A 24,051-nucleotide genomic window follows, 5' to 3' on the forward strand; every position below is an offset into this window, starting at 1 on the left:
ACAACTTACCATAGAACATTCATAATAAGCTACAAACCATAAATTGTCTTTAACCTCTTGAAAAGCTTAGATTTACCTTTTATTTTTAAACAGGCCTTTAACAAGTACAAAAGAGAAGGATTTTGTCTCCAGAATGTTGACAAGGCACCTCTTGCAAAGAGAAGGAAAATGAAAAAAACAAGTACAAGCACAGAGACACGTAGCAGCTCCAGTGAAAGTTCACATTCTTCTTCCTCTCATTCTCATGGTAAAACTACACCTACAAAGACACTGCAGCCAACAAACCCTACAGACAGCAATAACCCAGAAACCATCTTCCAGTTCTCTGATTGAAGAGCAGAGAGTATCTTGTCTCAAAGATTTAAATGGTTGTAAACTCAGTAGTACCAATATTGTCCTCTCCCACCTTTCCTCCCTGTGGCTTACAGGCTACAGGAATATGTCTGTTGCTTTAAAAATGTATTTCAATCATACCTTTTTAGCTTTGTATTTCCATACATTTCTTTTTAGCATTAAGTTTGGTATCACTGGATATGGTATAATACTATTATACAGCCAACATTGTATTCTCTTAGGGCTAAATTACTAGTGTGCAGTCAAGCTCCAGGTTAAGGAGCTATGCTGCTCATGGTACAGCTTGGAGGAAGACTGTTTCTTGGTGTCAGAATCTTCCTCCCGGTTTCTTCCCCACTGTTCAAAGGAAGGAAAGCTCTGTAACACGTATAGAGCTCTTGGATCTTCTGTTTTTACACAGCTGTGTGAAGAATGTTATAGAATTCGATTCTTCATGCATGTAAGGAATCATTGGTACAATGCACCAAAGCAGTACAGTACTTTAAGGCCTTTTAAATTTGTGGTTACATTCTATCCCATTTATTTGAATTTTAAGAGCAAAATGAAGCATTATGGAACTTTTATGTTGTTTTAAAAAGTAACTCCACATATCTTGTTCTAAACAACTGGGAATATAAGTCTTAGAATTTTTTTTAATTATTTATTTAATTTTTACAAAAACATCTAGGATAAAAGGTGTCTGATAAGGTGAGGTGTCTAGTACTGTGATACAATAATTTTTATTTCTACTTTTTGAAGTTAACTTTTAAAATGTTTTACAAATTCTAAAATGTAATGCTATAAGAGAAAGTGAAATTTCATATTGAATGCTTTGGAAAATGGTCACATGTTAAAATATCTATCTTAAGAATTAATTATAATTTATATTTTCTTTTTATATTTACACAATAACTTTAAAATACTAAGATTTTTTTAAAGATGCAAAAACTCCAGTTTCCACACTTGTTATTATAGGGTCCATACAAAACGTATACCAAGTTATTTGAATGTTGCATTGTGCAAATACGGCAGTTTAATAGTGACTGTAAAATACTAGAGTATATGTTTTCTTTTTTGCACTTTAGAACATCAAAAAGAGATGTTTTATAATAAAGTGCACTCAGATCTCTCTTCCTACAAGGTGCTGAGCACTGTTTTACTGGGTTGGATGACCTGAAACCCACCATATTTGGTGGTCGTGGTCATTGTGAAGGAGAATTCTGTACTTTGCAGGAGTGAATCCCTGTATATTACCCTCTGTTTTCATTCCTTTAAACTGCAAAACTCTTTCTATCTTGCTTTTACATTGTATATAGCAAATACCAGACCTGGGCACCTTGTGTAGTGTAGATGTTAACAACTTATGCACTGGGAATACTAAAGGGAAATTATATTGAACACTGTGCTTCACAACTTGTTCACTGTGGTGTTCTACAGTGAAGTATTTCCTACTGTGATAGTATAGTATGTACATAACTGTTTGGAATCATAAATGTGACTTACAGAAACATCAGCATAAACTTTTAAATCAGCATATTTTATAAATTTGTGGAGAGCTCTTTTATTGCTCTTATTCTCAATGACTAGGGGTAACTTAAGTGCTAAAGATGACTCCAGTTTTGCAAATGCTTACATGTGTAAGTTTACACTGAAGTCAGAGAGACTCCTTGTGTAAAGTTAATCATATGCCTAAATTTGTCTGATGGGAGACTAATTGACTAGGGGGTTTTGTTAACAGCTTGCTCTATCTTAAAGTAACCTTAATCCAAACCCTATGCAAAAAAGGTTATAGGAATTGTTTATATCAGTGGTTTTATTTATAGAATTCTATCAGATTATCAGTATTGACAAATACAATACATCCATGTTTACAGGGATTGTGTGTATCAAAACAAGGCTTTGAAGCCCAACATGTTTGTTCTGTGTTTCTTTAATATTAATAATGGCATTCTGAGGTTTTGGAATTGCTCATGTGAAATAGTTTACTACTTTCTTGATGTGAATGTCAACAGTAATTGCAGCATTAATTTCAGGTTGATGTGAATATTGAGATTTGCACTGTTTATGTAGAAGTAGTATATTTAAAGATCAGTATATGTGCTAATAACACAACCAATTTTAAGTGACCGATGTTAAAATATTGAAAAATAATTGTCAATGTAATATATTCAGGTTTGCTTTCTGAATGCTCTCTTTGGAAGTAATCTCAATAGTGAACATGGCTCATTTGTAAAAGAATACTTTCCCGCTCCCCAATAAACTTGCTGTAAATACAACAAACAATCCACCATTAGTACTTGTTATGCAGACAGTACAAGTAAATTGGGAGGTGGGAGAACAGGTTGCTTGTAAAGACTGAGGAGTTCTTGGAATTTGTTGTCTTTAGGGTGAGGACAACAAGAAAGCAATTTTCGTTGATTTCATTTAAGCGTAAGAAACTTTCGGATATCAGGTGGATTTGGAATATGGTGTCCCAGCTGAAATAACCCCTTAAAGTTCAGAACACAGTTGTTTCCCTGTTGGGAAATTTAATCTGTTGCTTGACAAACTGATGAAACAAGAAAAAAGAATGCTTGCACAAGATAGTAAATGCTAGAGGTAATGGCTGTATTGTCAGAGGTTTTTTCACACAGGTTTTGAGAGACTGTTGTGAGACTAAAATTATTAGAATATGTCATTTTTATCAAGGGCAACTTTTATAGATTAATATTTCTGTGTCCTCTTTGTGCTCTAACAGTAGTTATTAAATAAAAATTTAAAAACAGGGTAATTCTTTTTGGCAGGGCTAAGTACATTTAGGTGTTGCCTTGCATTTGCTTTGAACCAGTTACCTGGGGTAGCTGACATATTTATCACCTCTGACTTTCTGCTGTCTCTAGGTAACAGAGCTCTTGAGGAGGTGTGTTTGGCACTACACTGTCTGAATTTTTAGATTAGCATCTTTACATAAACAACTGCTGATCTCCTTTTACATTTATAAAACTGAGTTTCAAGCTAGGCAGCTGAAGAGCAGGTTCACGTCTTGTTCAGATGTCCCTGCAGGAGACTAGTTACTCTTGGCAGAACAATGTTGTCTTAGCGTAATATGTTACTCAAGGTCATGTAAAGACCGTGGGCCAAATTTTTTATACTCGTACCACTATTTCAAATCTGAAGTGTACAAGCCAATCTTCATTAGTACTATAAATATTTTATATTGCCTTGGTAAAGAGGTGTTAGACTGTAAATTATGTTTATACTCAGATTAAGTTTCCTTCACAGTGCTGCTATGCGTCAAGCAATTTTTATGTCTAGTAATGATCTCTCTGCTGTCAGAAATGTAATGCAGTCAGCAATATTGTGAGCAGATTTGTTTGAAAAATCAAATTTCTTATCAGTAAATATTTAAATAACTAGAGTGGTTATTAATCTAATCTTTAAAGTACTTGATATTCTGTGAAGTTATTTCTTTGTAACACTTTTAGAAACACAAATATTAGTAATTAAGAGGTAATTCTGCTGAAGGATTTAGAGGAGTACAAAGGAAGTAACATGGCCTACTCTTCCTCTGACTTAGTGAAATTTCTACACTTTTATATAAGGAAAAGCAGCTGAAATATTTACTGTTTCTTAATAGAAGGGTCAGTGCATTTGGCATATCTATTGTTTACTGCTAGAAAGAAACCATTATTAAAATGCTTTATTAAACAGTTTTGGGGGCTAACCTAAAAATACGCTATTGCATCAGAATGGATTGAGGCTTGAAGTTGGCATTGTTGATGTACGTATTTTTCTCAGCCCTTTTCCATGGCTACTTTTCTGAACAAGGTAATGATACCTGCACAGCCATGTTCCCTAGTGCTTATCCAGAAACAGAGTAATTCTTGGCTGAAAATATACACAGAATTATGATGTATGTTTATTGGTTGCGATGAAGTGTTGTACACATCTTACATTTTTAATATGTGCATGTATTGTGTGCATGTATGTGGATACATGCTGTATTACACGTCTAGACCTCAATTTACAGTAATATGCTTTGTTTAAGAGAATTTGTACTTCAGAATGAGTTCTTGACTTGCACAGATTCAGAGGACCAGATGAGGGGGCTACCAGAGAAGAGGAAGAAGGTTATGGGAAGTCAGAGATGAGAGGCTTCTGGGAACATGTTTTCAGGGGTCAGTGCGTGTAATGTTCACTGACACTGAACTGCAAGCTTTTTTCCCAGTTACCCAGCATAAACACATTTCCTAAATCTGCAGGTCTGTGAGTATGTGTGTGTGTGTCTACACGCGTATCTGTATCTTTATATGACATTTTGGTCTTCAGTTGGAATTTTTGTTATTTCTCAATTGTTGTTCCAGGTGTTTTTCCCACGGTGGTGGACTTCATTCTTTTTCCCCGTATATGACAGTCTTTCTCAGCACCAATTTTTACATTGCGAAACATGACATTGCCTTCCTTCAGCTGAGATAGTTGACTGAATATTCTGGTTTGAGAGAACAGGAAATAACATGGCTGTTTCTGCTGTAAAGAGATAAAAGTGCTTTGATCTTTGTCTACCTGTGAGAAACACCTCTCAGTTTGCTCCTTTGACTCATGGGGCACTGGATTCTATAATAAATAAGAAATGCAGAGCTGTTGGCTAGCTCTCACGTGCCATCCCGCGTTTTTATATATCACTCGTTCAATAGATTCTGGATGTTCAGAACACCTATGTAGAAGAGAAAACCAAGGATGATTCCTGTAGTCTGCACTAGTAAATAAAGTGATGCTTTCAATTACATAGACAAGCTGGAGCAGTCTTGTTTGTTGTGCCTGGAAGCAGCAAGAGTGGAGCAATGTAAGACACCTGCAATAATGTAAATTTGAAGGAAACTTGTGTATTTTGACAGCTTTCAGGTTCTGTGTGGTGGAAAGGGAAGTCTGCAACTGCCTGGGAATCAATGGTAAGAATTTAGGCAGATGAGATGGTACGGGCTGGTCTGACAGGTCACTGTCACCCACAGGGCCATTCCTGATCCTTTCTTCTGGCCACATGCTCCACCCTCTTCTTGGTTCTGGTGTTTGTATCACCCCTCAGCCAGCAGAGACAGGGGCAAATAAAAGTGTTCTATTAACTTGGTTAAGGTATTTTGGTTAACACTGGATTAATGATTTAATAATTAATCCAAAGTAAAACTAGTAACAAAGCATTGCAAAACCTAATAAGCTATAATGCTGTGATTTTTTTGAAACTAATACTTTATTCAAAGGTAGAAAGGAATCTATACTGTTCACACATACAATCACTTTTTAAAATTGGCAGCCAATCTGGCTGTATTCACAAAATTCATGCAGAAGTCTGTTAACTTCCTTTGAAATGCCAACAATAAAGAAAACCAGAACTCTTTAATTGCTCAGGAACTGCTCAAAAACCTATCACAGATGAAACTGCAAGGAAAATCATAGGAACATAAATGAGATGTGGAAATGTATGATTGTGACCAAAGGTTTATTTTCATAAGTAAGAGAAAATCTAAGAATTTAGGCTAAGGCCTTGTGAATAACCAAAAGAAGTCTGCTGGGAAAGGTCATCGCTGTCTTTAGTTCAAAATACTTGTCGCTGATATTTGCTGATCTAACTATGTCTACCCAAGTACATTTCTTATCAGTTATGGGTCTGATTTTGTGTGACACATTCAGCTATACTAAAAAAACTTTGAAGTGCAAGCTTGTCTTTGGAATTACAGCAAAGTGAGAAGAAAGGGGGGGAAGTTGTATGTAAAGATGATGATGCAAAGACAGGACAACACTCAAGGTTTGTCTCCAAGTTATGCTGATAGAGGTGACTGGGCGATAGTATCATATTGTCTGTAGAAGCTTACTATAACAGTATCTTTTTTTTCCTTTAAAATCAATATACAGTGGAGAAAAGTAAATTAATGCACAAAAGTAGCAAGTACCTCAAAACCTTTTGCAGATGTTTCCTTAATGAGTTCTCATGCTTTAAATACATAGCTCAGCTGTACATAGTAGTTACTCTGAAGCTGTGCCTACCTGAGGGAACAGGATCTCGCTATCTGGTGTTCATTGCACAGTGATTGTACAAGTTATAACTCAAGGTGCTAAATCACTGCTGCTTTTAAGTTCAAGTGTTAATACTATACTACTTAATATGTGTTGCCATTTAAGTCCATCCTTACGCAGCCCTGCCAGGTCGCTTAGTTCAATTTTAAAGCTGTCAGATTAAAAGGAAAACTTGAGATCTACTTCAACACCAAAGTGCAAACAGGCCTTTAATCTTAACCTACATCTGGGTTACAAGAATGAATAAAAGCTTGGCATTGGCTTTCAACCTTGACAGTCTTATCAGTAAGATGCTACTGCAGCAAATTTGATACTTACAGATATCTTTACTGATTTCTTTCACCTGTAGAGAAAGAAACCTGAACAATTATTTCCTGTCAGGAAAAAACTCTCTTTTGCTAGAGTCCCAGTAGAAGAGATCGTCCATAATTTCTACCTTTACCTCTGAAGTTGTAAAGGCAAGGAATGAATTGGTGACAGATCTGACAGCTGGCTATAAAGGCTCAGGCTGTGTTAATGTGCAGTAAGTGGAACAGGGCGTGCTATTGCTTGTGTCAGTGTGGGCAGGGAGGGGGAAGAGGGAAAGAAATGGGAAGAAAGGAATGCTGAGTGCTTTCCCTCACCGTAATGTACAGGACATCCTGGTTGCACACCATTGCTTTTGGAGAAGCAATGATCTCCACATTTAACTTTAAATCTTTAAGGAAAAACAAAACAAACCAGATTCACCTGTCAACTTTTTTCTTGGAGGGAAATGGTGCCATCTTCACATGGTAAAGGTGGCAACATGGACACTGATTTCCTTACCTCACTATATGCCAGTTATCAACAGATTACAGTGAGGTTTTCCTTCTGACAAGTATGCACTTCTCTCAAATTCTTAGTCACATCAACAAAGTGCAAAACCTTGTGGCAGAAGTTTACCAAAAAGCAAGATAAGTAATTGAAATGGTTTATTTTACCCAGTATCGGGATATTCAGAAAATGAATGAGGATAGGGTTCTGATTTTGGATGTGGAAAAGCACTGGAAGAGAGGATCATTTTGTGAATGCAGTAGTGGAAGAAATAGAAGAAAGCTGTTTTCTGGAAGACTGCTCAGAACTCCTCAAAGATTTGCAGAATCAGACGTCAGCTGAATGCTCTAGAGCTGTTGAAGCCTCGCCATGTTCATCTGGAGGATGGTGAGCCCAGCCTGTTGGTGGCTGGTCCTGTCAGAGCCACAGGTTTATGAAAAACTGTTGTTGGGGCTTCTGTCTTGGAGGTACCTCCCCTTATTTGTAAGTCTTGCTAACCACCAGGGAATGAACAGCGTTTGGCAAATTGAGTTCTTTAGCTGTGTTGGAGTGATAACTGTAATGAAGGTTTTGATCTTCAGTTAGCTCATTTTCTTCTCCAGGCCATGGTGTTCATAAATAGGAAGAGATTTTTGTTGCCCTAAATTGTGTGGTTAACCACTGTGGTGGCTTCAAAGTTAATGCAAAGCAATCTGGAGCAGTACATCATGTCATTATTAATAAGTCAACCTTGGTTTCCCTTAGGAGAGATTCTTGCCAGAGCTGTGCACAGCACAGAGCAGCAGTGTGAGTTATTCCCCTAGGATAGCCAGTGATCTGTGGGTCCGTTGTTCCTCTGACTCTTGAAGTCATACTGGGAACTCCTCCCACAGAAGAATCAAAAAAAATAATAAATAAGCTGAACATCTAAATGCTAGGCAGATGACACTTGGGTGAAGGCAGGTTTGTAGGTAATAACCAAGGATGTTTATTGGCTTTTGCATTATGCACAACTCTTATCGTAGTAAGCAGAAGTATATGAACAAGCCTCTAAGACAGACTGATCATCTCTGAGCTATTGCTGATCTCCAGCACTGCCAGGAGCTTGGGTTTGGAGAAAAATGTGTGAATATGCCTATATGTTTAAGTCCTCTGGTGTAATGCTACCAGTATACCTAAAGAATCCCACATTCTTCTAGTGTACATTTGGGTTAAGTAGGTTACGCTGATTTTGTTTGTGTTTTCATTATTATTATTAATTTTCACTCCCCAGATTGTATACCTAGTTCTGTTCCTTTCCTGATCTTTCTATTATGTTAAGCTTCTTATCTCTTTGATTTCTATAGTCTTTCTCCTTGTCCTGAAAGGCAATGCATGGATCTTTCTGCCCAAAAAGAACTGTAGAGTCAAATGTCCAATATATATAAGGAATAAAAATATGAAGGAAGGCTATGCAACAACCCCTTCCCTTTATCAGAAGTGTAGAAATACCTAGCTTAAAATACACTGGGCAATGAGTAGATATCTTACTCTTCAGACAACTGTTCTATTTGATAAATAGAAAGAATGGTTTTAAAAATAAAAAAAAAAAAAAAAGTGCAAACCAAAAGGTACAAACTCAAATAGCACCTTCAAACCTGGATCTAACAGGTTCTGAACAACAGGAGTCAGATCTGGCTGGCTGATTTGCCTTTTACACTTTGAAATAGAGTTAGGTCAGAAGCATGCCAGAGAAATCTGCTTTGTCCTACAGATGTGAAACTTCATATTTTCAAGAAACTATTTGGACCCAGCAGGAGCAGTAGGAGGCTGAAAGCGGGCAGTTATTCCCCAGAAACTTTGCTCATGAGTCATCTTTGTGAACTGAAGATAAAAGTCCACAGGACAATAGTTCACATCTGTCCCCAACCAACTGTAGTTACAGTAATACTAGTGCTTTCTACTTCAGTTTTTATCAAGCAACTAAAAAAAGCACATATGTTCTGTTGTTACCTGGGCTGTGGTAATAGGTAGAATGATCTCCAGGGCAGTGAAGCAGGCTGGAAATGATCCGTTCTGTGGCTTCAGGCAAATGCTAGACCTTTCGGAGGTTTCTTTGATCATGTTACTGTATTTTAAATAAACTATGGCCCAGTCCTAATCCTCCCTGGAAATATCTAGTTGAACTTTTTGTAGAAAGGAGCTATGACATAGAGTATGTGAAGAGGAAAAATTTCGGTTTCTAGAGAATCTTGGAAGACGCAAGCAGAATCTGTCTTTCTGCCAACGAAAACAAACGTTGGGCGATAAAGTTCTGAAAGGTCAAGCAGGGCCAGATAAAGTAAGTTGCAGTGTGTAAAGCCAACTGAATATTGCAGGAACATAAGAAATGTCCTACTGAGTCAAAGCAATGAGACCAGGAATGCATGCAGCACCCAAGGTGCAGGCGTGCTGTGGTTTACAGAGCGGCAGAATGAACTGCTTTGTTCTCAATAGCCTTCCCAGTGATGCCTGGTGTTTTGTAGGCACAATGCAGCAAGGATTCAGGGGAATTGTCTGTTGCTTCCTATCTGATGTCCTGTGTAGAAATGTGAATCAGTTAGTTTTCTGTAGAGCAAATTACTTGTTTGACCAATCCATGTTATCCAAAAAGCATGGAGTCTTGTTTTGGAGACATCAAGACTTGAAGAATCCACTGCCTCTTTGGTATTTGACCAAATAGTTAATTATCCTGATAGGGTTTTAAAAGATCTTATATAAATGTATTAGTCACAAGTCTCCAGCTTTGTGTTCTTATTTTATTTTCTCTATTAATCTATTTGTAAATGCTGTTTTCTTTACATGAAGTTAAATTTCCAAAATATGAAGCCGGTATTTTGTTGGTTCTGCCAACGGTTATGGCAGAGACAGACTATTGATTGGCCGGGTCTCTTAACGGGTCGTTTCTGTGCAGAAAGAGCAGCTAGCTCTCCTGTTATTGGATCCACATTTTGCCAGTTCTTAGTGCTTCTGCCCATCTGGAGTAGAGGTCTCTTGGAATTTGCCCCAGAAGATCCTAGGAAGTCTCCTTCCCCCCTCTCTGCTAAGGACCTTGCTTTTGGAACTTCATAATGTAACTTTGTATGCAAATTTCCAGGTTTTTCTCGTAGGGCTACATCAGGCTGGGCAAGGCTATACTCGGCTGCTGTCTTCTGCCTTCCTTTGGCACGTAGGCACAAGCCCAGTGTCCCCGGGGATGCCTCTGGCATTCCGTGAGCCATTCAGAGGAATGTGATGAGACCGAAAGGAGCATCCCTTTGTTTTAGGACTTTTGTGTACTAATTCTGGATCTACTGATTCTTTTGTTTTCAAGACTTCTCTCCAGTTATTGATGTCATTGAAAAATCTCATTTAAATGCATGATTTTCATTCTTTCCAAACACAGAACAAAAATAGTTGCCGAACACTCTTTTATCTACAGCACAAATGTTCTTCTTACCTCTGGATAGTAATGAACTGATGAGTTTGCTAGAACTTTTTCATTATCTTTATCCTCAGCAACTCCTGATCTCCATGGATTCCTCAAATTAGTTTCATTTTTCTTACCCATTTGTCGTAGTACTAAAAACACAGAGCAATTTCTATTAGTGTGTTAGACTGTACCCTACTACTACTGGTTCGAAACTTTCAGACATTATATGTAGTTTTCGACTCCCTCTGGTGGTCTGACAATGTATTTGGCAAGTTATTTAATTGCTAATAATACTATAACAATGAAAATGTTTGAATGCTATATGATGCTGTAGATGCTTCAAATTTAACCATCATTATTTGTCCCAGAAGCATTTAAATAGCAATGGGGAAAATATGGATGTTTATTAATGATACAAATAATTTTTATTACCAATGAATAGCTAGGAACATTGGGGGAAAAAAAAAAAGAAAAAGTGAAAATTCAAAGCTTTTCTTCTATGTAGCAATTGATTTGTTTAAAGGAATTGAATGTAGCAACTGAACAAAAAAATATAACTCAACTGCTGCACTCTGCTGTATCAGTAAATTCAATGTGAGAAGTGCTTGATCTTCATCTTCCTTTAAGTGGTCACAGAAGTGCAGTTAGAAACAGCAATTATGTGAAGACAGTGATTCCTGTGTAGACAGAAACTGACCTGGGAATAAAACCTAAGTATCATTTTAGCCAATAATGTCATGAAATCAAACAATTGTACTACAGAGAGAAGAGTGGCCACTATTGCTTTGCTAGCTAAAGAAACTTTATTCAGATTTAAGAAGACATTCATATTTACTAAAATCTAGTTTTCTAATGTCCTAACATGTAATAGGTTTTGGGTTTTTTTTACTCTTAAGAAATAGTTAAAAATGGTACATGGCTTATTTTCTGTGCTGGATAGAACAAAATGAACTGAAAGGCAGTGGGCTCGTTAAAGTGTGCTTGCTTGCATCTTTCTAAAAATATACCATTATTTTTAAAATCCAGAATTGTTCTATGGTGGTCACTTTTGCATAAGTGAGTTGAAAGATTAGGAAAATGTCTCTGCCACTAAAGTTCAATTTGTCTAGGAAGATTTTTTTTTTCTCTTTAGTTCAAGTGAGAGATTAAGCTACAGTCTGGATCACATCTGGAATTTAGCTGAACTGTGTCTATCCGTTTTCTTACTGTGCAAAGACAGTGTGGAGACCTTCTTTACCTGCTGCCCTACGAGCATCGCTGGGTGGGACAACAGTGCGAAATACAGCAGGAAAGAGGCTTACTGTGAGCGTAACGCAACAGGAGACCCACAATTAGACCTTCCCTTGGCTCTTCCCCGAACTTAAAAGCACCCAAAGCATTTATTTTAAATCCTTAGACCTTTGAAGAAGGCCAAAAAGTTTTACACTGGCACAATGTGAGAAACAGCAAACTACGGTATTTTTGTTCTCATTTTGCTTCCTGTTAGTTACGGTAAGTTAATATAGGATAGCAACTTTACTGGCAACATAGCTTTGTAAAAATACAGTTGTGGAGCAAGTAGCAATTCAGATATAAATACTCACATGTATTCAGCCTATAAACACCAGTCAAGTGCTTATTTAATTTGGGGAGGTGACATTTTTTTTTCATGTTGTGGTTTTTGGTTTTTTTTTTTAATGTATAAATATATGCATTTGTGATGCGGAGGATATTTCCAGAAACAGTGTATGACAGGTGCTTAAAATGCAGTATGAAACATTGGGCTGAAATAGTGTGATTTTAATGTATATTGCCAGTTGAGTGACACTCTTTGTTGCCCTTTCATTGGCAATGCTGATTCCCATTTAGCATGAAGGGGCTTGGAAAGGATCTGTATTGGTGTCTGACTTTTTATCTTTTACTGCACATTTAGTAATTAAACTTCAGATTCAGACTATCGAGAGCAGTGACTGTTAGTACTGTCATTTATTAAGGCCTAAGAATTAACATCAAGGGATTTCAGGCAATAGTAAAAAACAAGTATTTGCCTGATTGTACAGGCATACATTCCTTTTTAAGTATCAGTTGTACAGCCCATTATTTGACAAGTGCAGTATGAATTGAATCAGTTTGAAAGCAACAAATTACAAAAAATCAAAAGTCCATTGTGAAGAAAGAAAAAAAAATGCTTTCCAGGTTCCTAGCTTTTCCCGATTTGTTTTGTGTATGACTTTAACTTTCATACAGCAGTAAGGGCTTAATGGTGTACACAATAATGTACATTCACAGACGTAAGTATTTTATCTTTAAGAAAATAAACTCATCTAAGTACAAAACCTTGAAATGTTGAAATATTTTGATAAAGCATATTGCACTTCTTACATATGACTGTATTCCTTGCTATGAGGTGGGGCTGGCAGGTTTTATAACGTGCACATCATCAAACTGTTGACTTTGTGGCTGCTGTTCAGTCTCACTTCCCATTAAATTGCATTTTGATACTCTGAAAAGGAACCAAGTGTCACTGTGAAATTATTTTCTCTAACAATTTTCATATGGGCTGTTCTAAATTTCATGGAGATTACTGGCTTTGGTAGGAATGGATAACTCTGCAGTTATCTCATTTCACTAACAGTGTTATGCTAACTGGAGGGAAAAAAAAAAAAAAAAAAAAAAGACTTTGATTCCAGAAAGATTTTTGCTTCTGTAATGCCTATGAGTTGTGCTCTTCACTGTAGAGAAATTTCTTCTCACATTAATGCATTTTGGCCTGAAAATTTTTGCACTTCATTTGAGAAAATGGCAGTAGGAGTTGAATATGATTTCTTTAAAATACAAATAATATTCAAATTGCATCTCTAATCACTTGCAATAGAACACATTTAACATCTTAATAGACATTAAAATGTTGATTTGAATTGAAAGAGAAGAAATTGTTAAAATAAGGAAAATGAGGAAAAACTTTTTTAATATTGACTTTTAAATTCTATTTTGCATTCTGTGGAGATAAAATAAGGACTTTTGTGCTATCTTCTGTAACATAATCTCTCCTTTAAAACTGTTGTCTTTCTGTGATATGTGCTATAGAAACTCTGAGGAGGAAAATAGTTTTAACAATCAGCAGTTTGATTCGCAGCTTCAGGCAAACTCTACTTGGAAAAAACCCGCAAACCACTGGTCAGTGTGCCAGGCTAAAATCAGAGTAGTAGGTAAACTTGCATGTTAGGCACTTTTTCTGTAAATGGTGAACCCCCACTTGCCCTTAAGCATTGATAGACTTTGACACAAGTTGGATGTTAAGCTTTGACTAGCCTCTTCTCTCAGGGGCCTCCATTCCAGTGAGCTGACCTCAGCAAAGCTGTCATGAAAATATTGGTTTAAACTTTTTTCTTTTTTCTTTTTAATAAAGGAAAGCTAGAACAAAGGTGAGCTTTGGTTCCTCCCCTGCCACTTCAGCAGTGAATAATATTTGCCTAAGAAGCCAGAAACTCAGTCTAGAATAAAACCCAGTGATCTTGTAAGTTTGCTTGCATTTTTTTTCCCCTCTTGTGAGTTCCTAGCATTCTATTTGAATGTTACCTTTCAAAATGTGAATACTTTTTCAATTTTTTTTTCTGATTGCTTGTTATAGAATTTTTCATATCTTAGTAGAGATGAAAATATTTAAGTCAGTTTATATTCTCTGTAACTTTTAAATTTTTACCTTCTGTTTCTCATAGTTCTGTATGGAGTACTGGTGCAGAAAATTTCATTGTCAGATTTATTTTCAGGTTACCATAAGTATCAGAGTACCCTGTCAGTGAGTTCCTATGTCATGAAAGTTCCTGTTTCATCATACCAAGCTCATGAAATTGCACAGAACAATCCATTGTTTCTCTTAGTGCCCTGTGTTTGGGGGGATTGGAGTGGGAGGGGCGGCATAAGGCAAAATGGTTGACCAATGCATCTTGGTTACTTTTCCTGCATTTTAGTTTTCCATTGTTTTCAGAAACCAGGGATATCTATTTTCTAGCTTACCACTACCTTGCCTTACAAGCAGACTTCCTATCCCTAGCAAAGCGCGTGTATGCTTCAGTCTGTGCTAACAGTTTGCTAAACAGGCCATTTCCAGAAAAAACCACTTTGCTTCAGTTTGAAAAAATCAATGGCAATTGACAAAATATGCAGGATCAGACTACTTTTCTATATGACTTTTATGCTATTCGTTCCAGATCCATTATTGTGTACGATTATGGGTCATCTACAATGGCATCTCCGAGTGGTCTTAGGTATATGGAAGTTTCATTAATGTTAAAGCAGATTTTCTAATTGTTCCAATGCGTTTCCAAATATGCTAATTCCTTTTGCATAGGTGTCTCACTTCATAAATAGTAGCTGTTGAGATAATAAGGCTCATGAACTGTTATGTAAATATTTTAATACTGTTCTTTTGCTGGTAGCCTTTACTGAAACGATGTGATCAGTTCTAACAAAATGTGTTTAAAATTGTTGTGAATAAATATGAATAATTTTCATAAGTAAATTAACTCTTTTCCAGAGTTGAAATTTTAGTTTTCAGTCTTACATGTAAAAGAACTAGTAGGTATGATATAAAAGATTTTGAATTATTATTCCTTTCCTGCCTCATTTTTAATTTAATCATCTTATCTCTACAGTAGAACACCATGCTATAATCAGTTTAATGTTCTCTGGATCTTCTGAAACCTGACATAAGCAAAAAATGCTTTATCATATATTTCTCTTTTTACTTTTGTTACAGTATTCAATCTTCTTTCCACTCCTGCGTACTCCATTGTATTCCTTAAACACTGTTATGTTCTGCTAATGTTTCTATTTCACTTTTTAAAATCTGGAGTAGACTTTGTTTGATACTGGACTGTAACCTGAAATGCTGTAACAGCAACTCGATTAAAAGGCAGAGTACAATACCTGAATTTTGTGCTATTATGCTTTCAGTAGCACTGGGAATGAAATGTAAATGAGTTGAAACATTGAGAAAGATATCTGATACCTGTCAGAGTTGCAATAGCTGCGCTGGTCTAAGGATAGAAGCAAAGCAAGGTTTGTAGGAAGAGGATATTTACTACATTGAGGATACAGCTGGGGAACACTCAGACAAGCCTGGGTCCATTCCTGATTGATTAACGATTTGATGGCAATTATTGATTTCCTGTCTTTAAAAATATACACTTTTTTTCCCTGATCTTTCAGTTGATGTTCAAAGCCAAGCATAACTTCAGAAAGCACCTGTCCCTAGTGTGTGACACACACATGCACAAACTAGAAAACTCCGTAGGAATCCTGTTATGTGGACAACAACTCTAGCAATGTGCATAGGCATGTCATGTTTACATTTAACTGATCTATTTATACAACAGCGCATAAAGGTGACTGGTGATAGTATTGTTCCCCAAGAGTTTGAAGATCATAATGCATAAGGTGTGAGGAATGAGATACATTGTTCTTAAGTTATGAAACAATGATTGACTTGTCTCAGGCTGGTAGTGTTACGTTTGTCCAAATTTGACTTCTGAGTTTGTGATCTTGACATTTCTGAAGGCTAAAATGCTTTAGATCCAGAGTGCAACGCATGTAACAGCAATAATAGGATCCATCCTGTATTTTGAATCTTGCAGATTACACTGCCTCTCTGCAAAAACCTTTCTGTCAATGGGCTGTATCCTTATTTTTGGGAAAAGTAAATAGCAATTTGTGAGGGTTTTTTTGATGTAGTCTTGGTCTTTTTGCTGTGTTTTTCAGTGAAAAATCAGTCATGGCAGTTGTTTTGAGGCGTATGTAAGTTTGTGGAACCGGTGTGTCACATATATACATATCTTTGTCCAATGCTATGTCATGTGGTATTTATTGGAATTGTTTCAGCTAGTATTTTTATTCCACCCAAATGCTGGAAATGCATTTATAGGGAATTATCTCCTTACAGTGCAGACCTTCGTTATACGGGCACTGCTCTGTGTAACTAAGGAGCAGGTGAGCCAATACGGATGGAAAGCTCAGTACTAAATGAGACCGCAGAGAAAGCTTGGTGCGTGTGAGGTCTGCAGAGAGGACAGAGGGGGCCTTTAAATGGATGGGAAACCCACGGGCCAGCGTGGATGAGAGCTTCCACCGCGGGGAAGAGGCCAGTCCTAAGGGCCAGGAACCAATTCAGTGTTACGGGGTGCGGAAGTGGAAAAGCATCGCGGACAGGACAATGGTGAGTGTTGGTCGTTAGCCTGTGGAAGAATGTAACCGGGCAAAGGGGTTGACAGGAGCAGTTCCTGCCAGTGGCCGCAGGAGCCCGGCTGTACCGGCCTGTTCCCAGCGGCACCATCTCCTCTGGGGGTCAGGGCAGTCCCGGCAGCGCCCCGGCCCTCGCGGGCGGGCAGGCAGGGCCGTGCCCGCCGCCGTACAGCTCGGACCGCGCTCCCCGGGCTGTCCCCGCCGCCTGGCCCCGCCCTGCGCCGCGCTGCCCCGCCGCTGCCCGGCAGGTGGCGCCGCTCCCGCCGCTCGGCCGCCAGCGCGGCGCGGGCCGCAGCCCTCAAGTTCCGCCGCTCCAGTCGCCGCCGCTGCCGCCGCCCAGGCGCCCGGTGCCGCCGCCGTCCTTTCCCCCGCCTCCCTCCTTCCCGGCCGTCTCGGCCCCTTCCCCCGCCGGGGCCCATCGGCCCGGGCCCGGCCATGGCCACCAAGAAGGCGGGCTCGCGGCTGGAGACGGAGATTGAGCGGTGCCGCTCGGAGTGCCAGTGGGAGCGGATCCCCGAGCTCGTCAAGCAGCTCTCGGCCAAGCTCATCGCTAACGGTGCGGGGCCGGGCGGCGCAGGGCGGGAGGCGGCAGGCCGCGGCGGAGGGCCCGCGGGGGGGCGGCCGGTGTGGCTCCCGAACGCCGGGCCCGGCAGGTGCAGCCGGGCGGGCCGGCGTGAGAGGGCCTACGGGCCGCTCCGCGGTGCCCGGGGAGGCGGCGGGGCGTGGGGGGGTCGTTGGAGGGGCGGGGAGCGGGTCGGGGCGGCCCGGCCGGCGCGGCCCCGCGGAATGCGGTGGGGACGCGGGTGCCGCCGAGGGCCTGACCCCGGCGCGCGGGCGCCTCGGCAGTCGCCCCTGGGCGGTGAGCTGGGGTGCTCGCCCACCCCCCAGCTCCAGCGCCCCTCAGAAGTCCGAGGGAGGCCGCGTTTGGTGTCGCCGGCAACGGGGCCCTGCGGATTTACGTCCTGAACTGCTGAGCAGTCTGATGGTTTATCACGGGTGTTGCAGTTTTGCAGGCGCACATGCTGGCAGTGTGCATGAAGCCCTAAATGTCCTTCTGTGCACAGCCGGAGTATCTGTACACAGCCTGTCGTATGAAGGCTTCTGTCCTTTTACTTAACGTACCTCAGCAATATAGTGCTGCTTCATTTATTTTCTTAGAAAAACTATGAATGGTTTGCTTGGTCCCTTATTTCTTATATCACAAACTTTTAAATGTTTAGCTGAAAGAGGTGAAAAGCGGTGCTTCGTTCTGAGGTATGGACGTGCCTAATGAACAAGGGAGATGTAGGGAAGTTCCTCTCTTTGCCATGGATTCCTGGGCCGGCTTAATTCTGTGTGTGAGAAAGTACATGGGAATAGTGTTTACCTCTCTGGGCTCGCTCATCTGCTTGAGGTGGACCTGGAGGTATTTTTAGAGAGAAGTCAGGTCTGCAGAAACAGAACTGGGGGTGAAGTCAGAGCTGATAACACAGAGAGAGGATGAGGCATAGGGTTGGCGTCACTGGGAGTGTGTTGCGAAGGCAGTGATGGCTTTGTATGTTTAGGCAGAGAAGAAAACTGCATGATTCAGGTCTATAGAAATACAAATAAAAGAAGAAAAGCTTGAAGTAAAGAGAAGAGAGAAAATTTAAGAATAGATGGACAGATAGTAGATAAACTTACATGCGTTGGCCTTAAGGGTGATGATCCTGAAACACACTGGTTATTATACTAACTGAAAATAAACACAAGTGAAAATGTGGAAGGTATTGTCTAGTTTAAGGATATTCCTCATTGAGTTGTAGACTATGGACTAGTTAGAGACAGTTCAAGCAAAGGCAAATGTTTTTTGGCGGTCTGGTTGAGAAGAATGATCTTCATAGTTTTAAGATGTACTAAGGTATGTCAGATGGATAGGGAGAGCTACGCAGATGCTGTTATTGACAGTTTGACTTAAATTTCTGTGACCTGGATACTTTTTACCTAACCGAAGCAGATCAGAAAAGATTATGCATAACTTAACACTTCAGTGATTTTCCTATTATGGTATCTTCTAGATTCTGTACCAGTCAAAATACAAATTACTGGAGCATTTCCCATTCTTTAAAACATGGGAAAGTACCATATGTACATTTTGTCTCTTTCTGACAGCACAAGAATGATTAAATCAATGTCCACGGCTTCCAAGTTCTAGCTGAGAACATCAACAGTCAGTAAGCTAAGCAATCATCAGGGACTTTCTTTTTGTAGTGGAGTAAGACAGGAAGAGAGTGATTTATTTAATGAAATACACATCCCTGCTGTTGAGGGTGTCTAAAACTAAGTTTGTGTTCTGGATCCTGGTGTACCTAACAGGTTGCAGGCCAAGGTTATCAGCTAATGAGACTGCAAAGGAGAGGCAGTGCCTCTGTTCCACCTGTGAAGGCAGGTATGAATTGAAAGGTGTTCCAATGCATATTGCTGTTGTTGGGTTAATCTGAGGCAATTAATTTAAGAAAAAAAGTACTGCTCAGAAAAAGTACTGCTTCCTTCTGTAGTAATGTTCAGTTTTACAAATCAGCTAGGGAATGGATGATGAAAGATCTGTTTTTTGGCTGAATGTGGAACAATATGTCATAGGAATGATTTAAAAGCATGGGAGAAGGAAAAAGAGGGATGAGGATCTTCATTCTGTCCATATATTGGTGTGTAGGGAATTGGTTCTGACTCTTGAATGCTGGAGATTTTTAACTGAGGATATCAGCATTGCTAGGAATAGGGTTTATTGCTCTTTGAACACAGATGGGAAGAGATCCTTTGGGGAAGCCTCCTTGTAATCTCTTCAGTCTTGCACTATTGCAAAATAATAGGCTGTTACTTTACCAGGACTTAATTACACTGTCTGTTTGGAAATGGGGATTAGAGAACTTGGTGGAAATTTTAATAGGCCGGATTATTATTTGGGCTGGCTTGCACTGATGCATTATTCCCTGCCATCAAGTTCCCACCCCTGAAGCTTGTAACCCAAATTAGATGAAGGAGGAAATAGCAATGGCAGCTCTTAGGATGAGGGTGTGTGTGGGTGCATAAGGCAATAGTGTATACTTCTGGAGAAGCGCAGCACTTCAGAGGTGCAGTGTTTTGAGTGGACTTTATTATTGTGTTGTTTATTCTGTTTTGTTCTGCTGATGGATCCTATCTACTCCCTTGTAGAATTAGGAGTCTGTACAAAACCTGACAGTGGATCAAATGTAAATGACAATTTATGTAGGATTTTGGATGCACAAAAATGGCACTTAGTAGAACCAATTTCTGTATCTGCTGGATTGTATTTGAAAGGCTTTGTGTGCTTATTGAGCTTTAAGATAAAGAGGGAAGAGAAATGTTAATGGATTGGTCACTGCCTTTGCTGTTCTATAAGTAATACTCAATTTGGATCATGGAAAATGTGTGCTTTGTGTCAAGCTTGTGACTCGCATTGTTTTTCATAAGGGATAGATAGATGAAAGAAGGGTATTTAACCTAACTCAGAATAGTTAGGCACTTAACCAGTTTGTATGGCATTTCTCTCCTTCAGAACCAAGACTCAGCATAAGATTCATGCCATGTAACACAAGTCTCCATTTGAGCTCTGTCTTGGGTCAAAACCATTATGTGCAGGTGTGGTGGGTTAGCCTTGGCCAACAGCAAATGCCCACCCGGCTGCTCAGTGTCTTCCTTTCCTTAGTGGGGCAGGAGCAGAAAATAGAATGAGAAGACTCGTAGCTTGAGGTAAAGACAGGGAGATCACTTACTAATTACTGTCATGGGCAAAACAGGCTCGTCTTCGGGAAAATTAATTTAACTTATTGCCAGTTAAAATAGATTCAGACAGTAAGAAACAGACAGACATGAAAGCCTCACTTTCCTCCCACCTTTCCCAGGCTCAATTTCATTCCTGTGCCCCATCCCATGCGGCGCAGGGATCAGAGGGGTAATGGTGCAAAGGTGATTTCTTTCTGCTGCTCCTTCCTTCTCACGTTATTCCTCTGCTCTGGCTCCCCGCTGGCTGCCATCCTTCAGAAAAGAAATCAGCTCTGGCACGGGCTGTCTGTATGCTGCAGTTCCTTCGGGGCATATCCACCTGCACCAGCCTGGGTCCTTCCCAGGCTGCAGTGGTGGATATCTTCTCTGGCACCTGCAATAGCTCCTCCTGCTCCTTCTCTGACCTTGGTTCCCTCTGCTGTTTCACACTCCTTTTGTTCCCTCCTCCTCTCTGTGGCATTTTCTGCCCTTTCTTAAATACGCTTTCCCAGGGGTGCTGCCAGCTTGGCCGAGGGGCTCAGCTGGGGTCTGCTGGAGCCAGCTGGGCCTGGGCAACCCCTGGCCTCTTCCCACAGGGGCCACCCCTGCAGCCCCCCGGCTGCCAGTACCTTGCCATTTACACCCAGTACAGCAGGATTTACAAAAACTGTAGCAGCTGGTGTAGAAATCATTGTGCTACTCTGAGGTTCACAAAGATGTGGTCCTTAGCTAGTCTGTAGGCTGGCTGGTTGCAAGAAAGGTGACATCCTCAAGTGTTCACATCCTGAGTATCGCTTCTCAAATGAAACTGAGACAAACCCCAAGTTGTTAGAAATAAAATCTTAAAGCAGTTTTCACTAGTGAAACTTTAGGAGTGTTCCCAGCTAGTTTAACTAACTGAAAAAGGTTCCTTCTAAGAAAATGATCTGAAGAAATTTTTATTCCATTTCTTGAATTTTCTCTAACATTGCAAATGAACAGCGTGGTGGTGAAGCACGGTTGTGAAAGTTAGCAAAAGCTCCAAGTAAAAAATCATGTGTTCACAGATTATTGGAAGAGGTAAAATAGTAAATGTTAAATATCTGAAACTAGTGAGAATCTATTTTAAAGTGTGCCCAGAATTGGGACGCATTGGTTATAGGATTCTTTCCTATTTTAAGCCAGTCTGAATGGGCTACTTTTATTAAATAAAAGTCTTAATATGTAGGAGAACCGTGTACAACTTTGTCTTGGAAAACTTGGTTGGCATCAAAAAACACAGTTGTGTGAATGAAATGTAACATGCCATAAGAGGGAGATTGTCTCTAAGATCAGTTTAGTATAGCACTCCCAAAATAACTAGTGATGACCACAACACTTTGATGCTAATGATCAGATATATTTGAAATCCCCCCCCCCCTTTTTTTTTTTTAATAAAAGCTTTGATTTTTTAAGAGATCTGTGAAGTTGCTCTTTTCAAATATTGAAAAATAAGATTTATGAAATATCAGTAATGGTTCTTTTTCAGTAAGTTTATCATAACATATTGGTCTTACAGATGTCTGGTATTTTACTGAAGTGTTCAGGTTTATGAGGATTGTGTTTTGAAACCTCTCTGCAACAGTTTTAATGAGTATCATGTCGTTCATAGCTTTGGGAATTGGGATTCTCTGGGTGCCTGGAATTTTGTGGTGTTTGAATGATAATTTTGGAAGCTAGCAATCATGTTTCAAAGCTGATTGCAAGTCCATGGTGAATTTTTGATGAAACAGTAGCATCTCAAAGGAAGTGGCTACAGTGTGGAGATTGTGTCTGCTCAGAAGGTTCTCAGGACATCTGTGCTGTAATGTTTTCTTTCCTTCCTTTGGAAACACAGTGAGGAAGCCTTAGGTCAGTTCAGTGGCAAGCTGAATGGATAAAATAAAGGATCCATGAATTTCCGTGGGTATTTCCGGCCATTCATTGTTGCTGCAATCGGAACGTGACCTTGCTCAAGTTCAGTGAGATGTATGACTCTCTTAAAAACCACTGAGGAGGCGAATTTTTATAGTTCAAGCGAGGTAGAATGATGTGGTTCTGTAGAAACCTTAGCCGATGTGAAATACTGCATTACTGTGGGGAGAGAATGCATGCCCAAGAAGTTTGCAGATCTATATGCTACCAAGAGCATTGTGACATTGCTATGAAAATAGAACATTACTTACAGGTATCAAGTTTGCTGATGGAAATACACCAGCCTTTTAACATACTGCTTTCTTACAAATTGAATTTCTTACTACCTTTAGCATCCCATTTCCACTTGTTGTTTTGTTTTGTGTATGATCTTTGCTTTGACTGCATTTCGTCTCAACACCTTGTTTCCATAGTTCTTATTCTATCTTTCCTCATATTTAGCCTTGCAGAATAAAGGAGCAGAGAGGAGTTAGGAGCAGAGTAGCAAAACTAAAAATGAGGAGCTATTTTGCATGTCTATTTTTTGTTTGTCACTTTCTATGCTGCTTCTTTATCTGGGTTTAAGTAGGATGTAAAAATAGAAACATCTTATCAGTTTTCATTTGTTTTGCTCCCTTGTGAAATACAAGACCTCAGATGTATGGTTAAAGCTTATCCTCAGAGTAAACCAGGGATTTCTAAACCTCTTAGGACTCATGCCCTACTTAGAAGGTGTTTATCAAATTTGTTTGGTTTTTATACATACAGCTTGTAATGCAATTTATGTATGCAAAGCTTTCCGAAGAGATCTACATCTCTACCAGAAAAGTTTGCAGACCGTGATGTGACGTGCCTTTTTGCATTTCCACAAAAGTGGAAATGAAGCACTCTCTTAATTTATCTGTTTTGTTTTCCTTCTGTTGCATTCCCTGTCATATTTACAGAACAAGTGTACTAAGGACTCACATATTTCTGAATGAAGACCAAAGATGGTGACAGTACTAAGATGTGTTGTCTTATTTTTGACTGACAGTTTTCTTTCTTCAGATAGGGGTGTTACAACAGTGTGAGTGATGATGTTGATCTGCTGCTTTTATTCCAATTGACTTGTCATCTGGAAGAGAAAATGCTAGCATAGTCAGTATGATTTCACAAGTACCCAAGCTGGTCTAACACCTTGCTGCTATTGTGTGGAGGAGCTCTTTCTTCCTACCTTTACTCAAGCTGCTCCTTCTCTATGCAGTTTCTCCCAGTTACATGTTCCCAGCCTCTCCCTTGTGTTGATGAATACCAGAGGTGGGACTTACTGTGCTGGACCGGCAGAAAACTACGCTCCTCTCTGGGGTTAGTTTCTGCTTGCTTCCTGAGCTGATTTGCTTCCCACAGGGGTCTGAAGAGTAGTATAACAGCTGGTGGAAAATGAACACTGGCAGCAGCCAGTGAAGGGCAAAGGCGAGGGGAACTTTCTTCTCCCACTGTGAGGAAGCATGTAATTGGTCTGAGTGGAATGAACTAAGTACTTGTGGGTATTTGGCCCTTATAGCTGCTTACATCTATAAGGATACTTCCATATGTTATGAATGTAATCATTTTAG

At 39.7% G+C, this 24,051-nt stretch overlaps 2 protein-coding genes across 8 annotated transcripts in view; both read left to right on the forward strand.

Moving 5' to 3' along the window:
- The window catches only part of RPS6KA5 (ribosomal protein S6 kinase A5), an 89,334-nt gene extending 76,121 nt beyond the window's left edge, over nucleotides 1-13,213 (forward strand). For both annotated transcript variants that reach the window (XM_075753717.1, XM_075753719.1), the window contains one exon: nucleotides 94-13,213. In XM_075753717.1, coding sequence (XP_075609832.1) covers nucleotides 94-333 — 240 coding nt within the window. In that variant the 3' untranslated portion in view covers nucleotides 334-13,213. The remainder of the gene's footprint in view (nucleotides 1-93) is intronic.
- A 3,835-nt stretch (nucleotides 13,214-17,048) lies between these two features.
- The window catches only part of TTC7B (tetratricopeptide repeat domain 7B), a 161,125-nt gene continuing 154,122 nt past the window's right edge, over nucleotides 17,049-24,051 (forward strand). For 3 of the 6 annotated variants that reach the window (XM_075753709.1, XM_075753712.1, XM_075753713.1), the window contains exon 1: nucleotides 17,049-17,360. In XM_075753709.1, the coding sequence (XP_075609824.1) occupies nucleotides 17,240-17,360 (121 nt within the window). In that variant the 5' untranslated portion in view covers nucleotides 17,049-17,239. The remainder of the gene's footprint in view (nucleotides 17,361-24,051) is intronic. The other 3 variants (XM_075753714.1, XM_075753711.1, XM_075753715.1) reach the window with 2 other exon arrangements.

This window comes from Balearica regulorum, chromosome 5, assembly GCF_011004875.1.
Source record: "Balearica regulorum gibbericeps isolate bBalReg1 chromosome 5, bBalReg1.pri, whole genome shotgun sequence".
NCBI lineage: Eukaryota > Metazoa > Chordata > Aves > Gruiformes > Gruidae > Balearica > Balearica regulorum.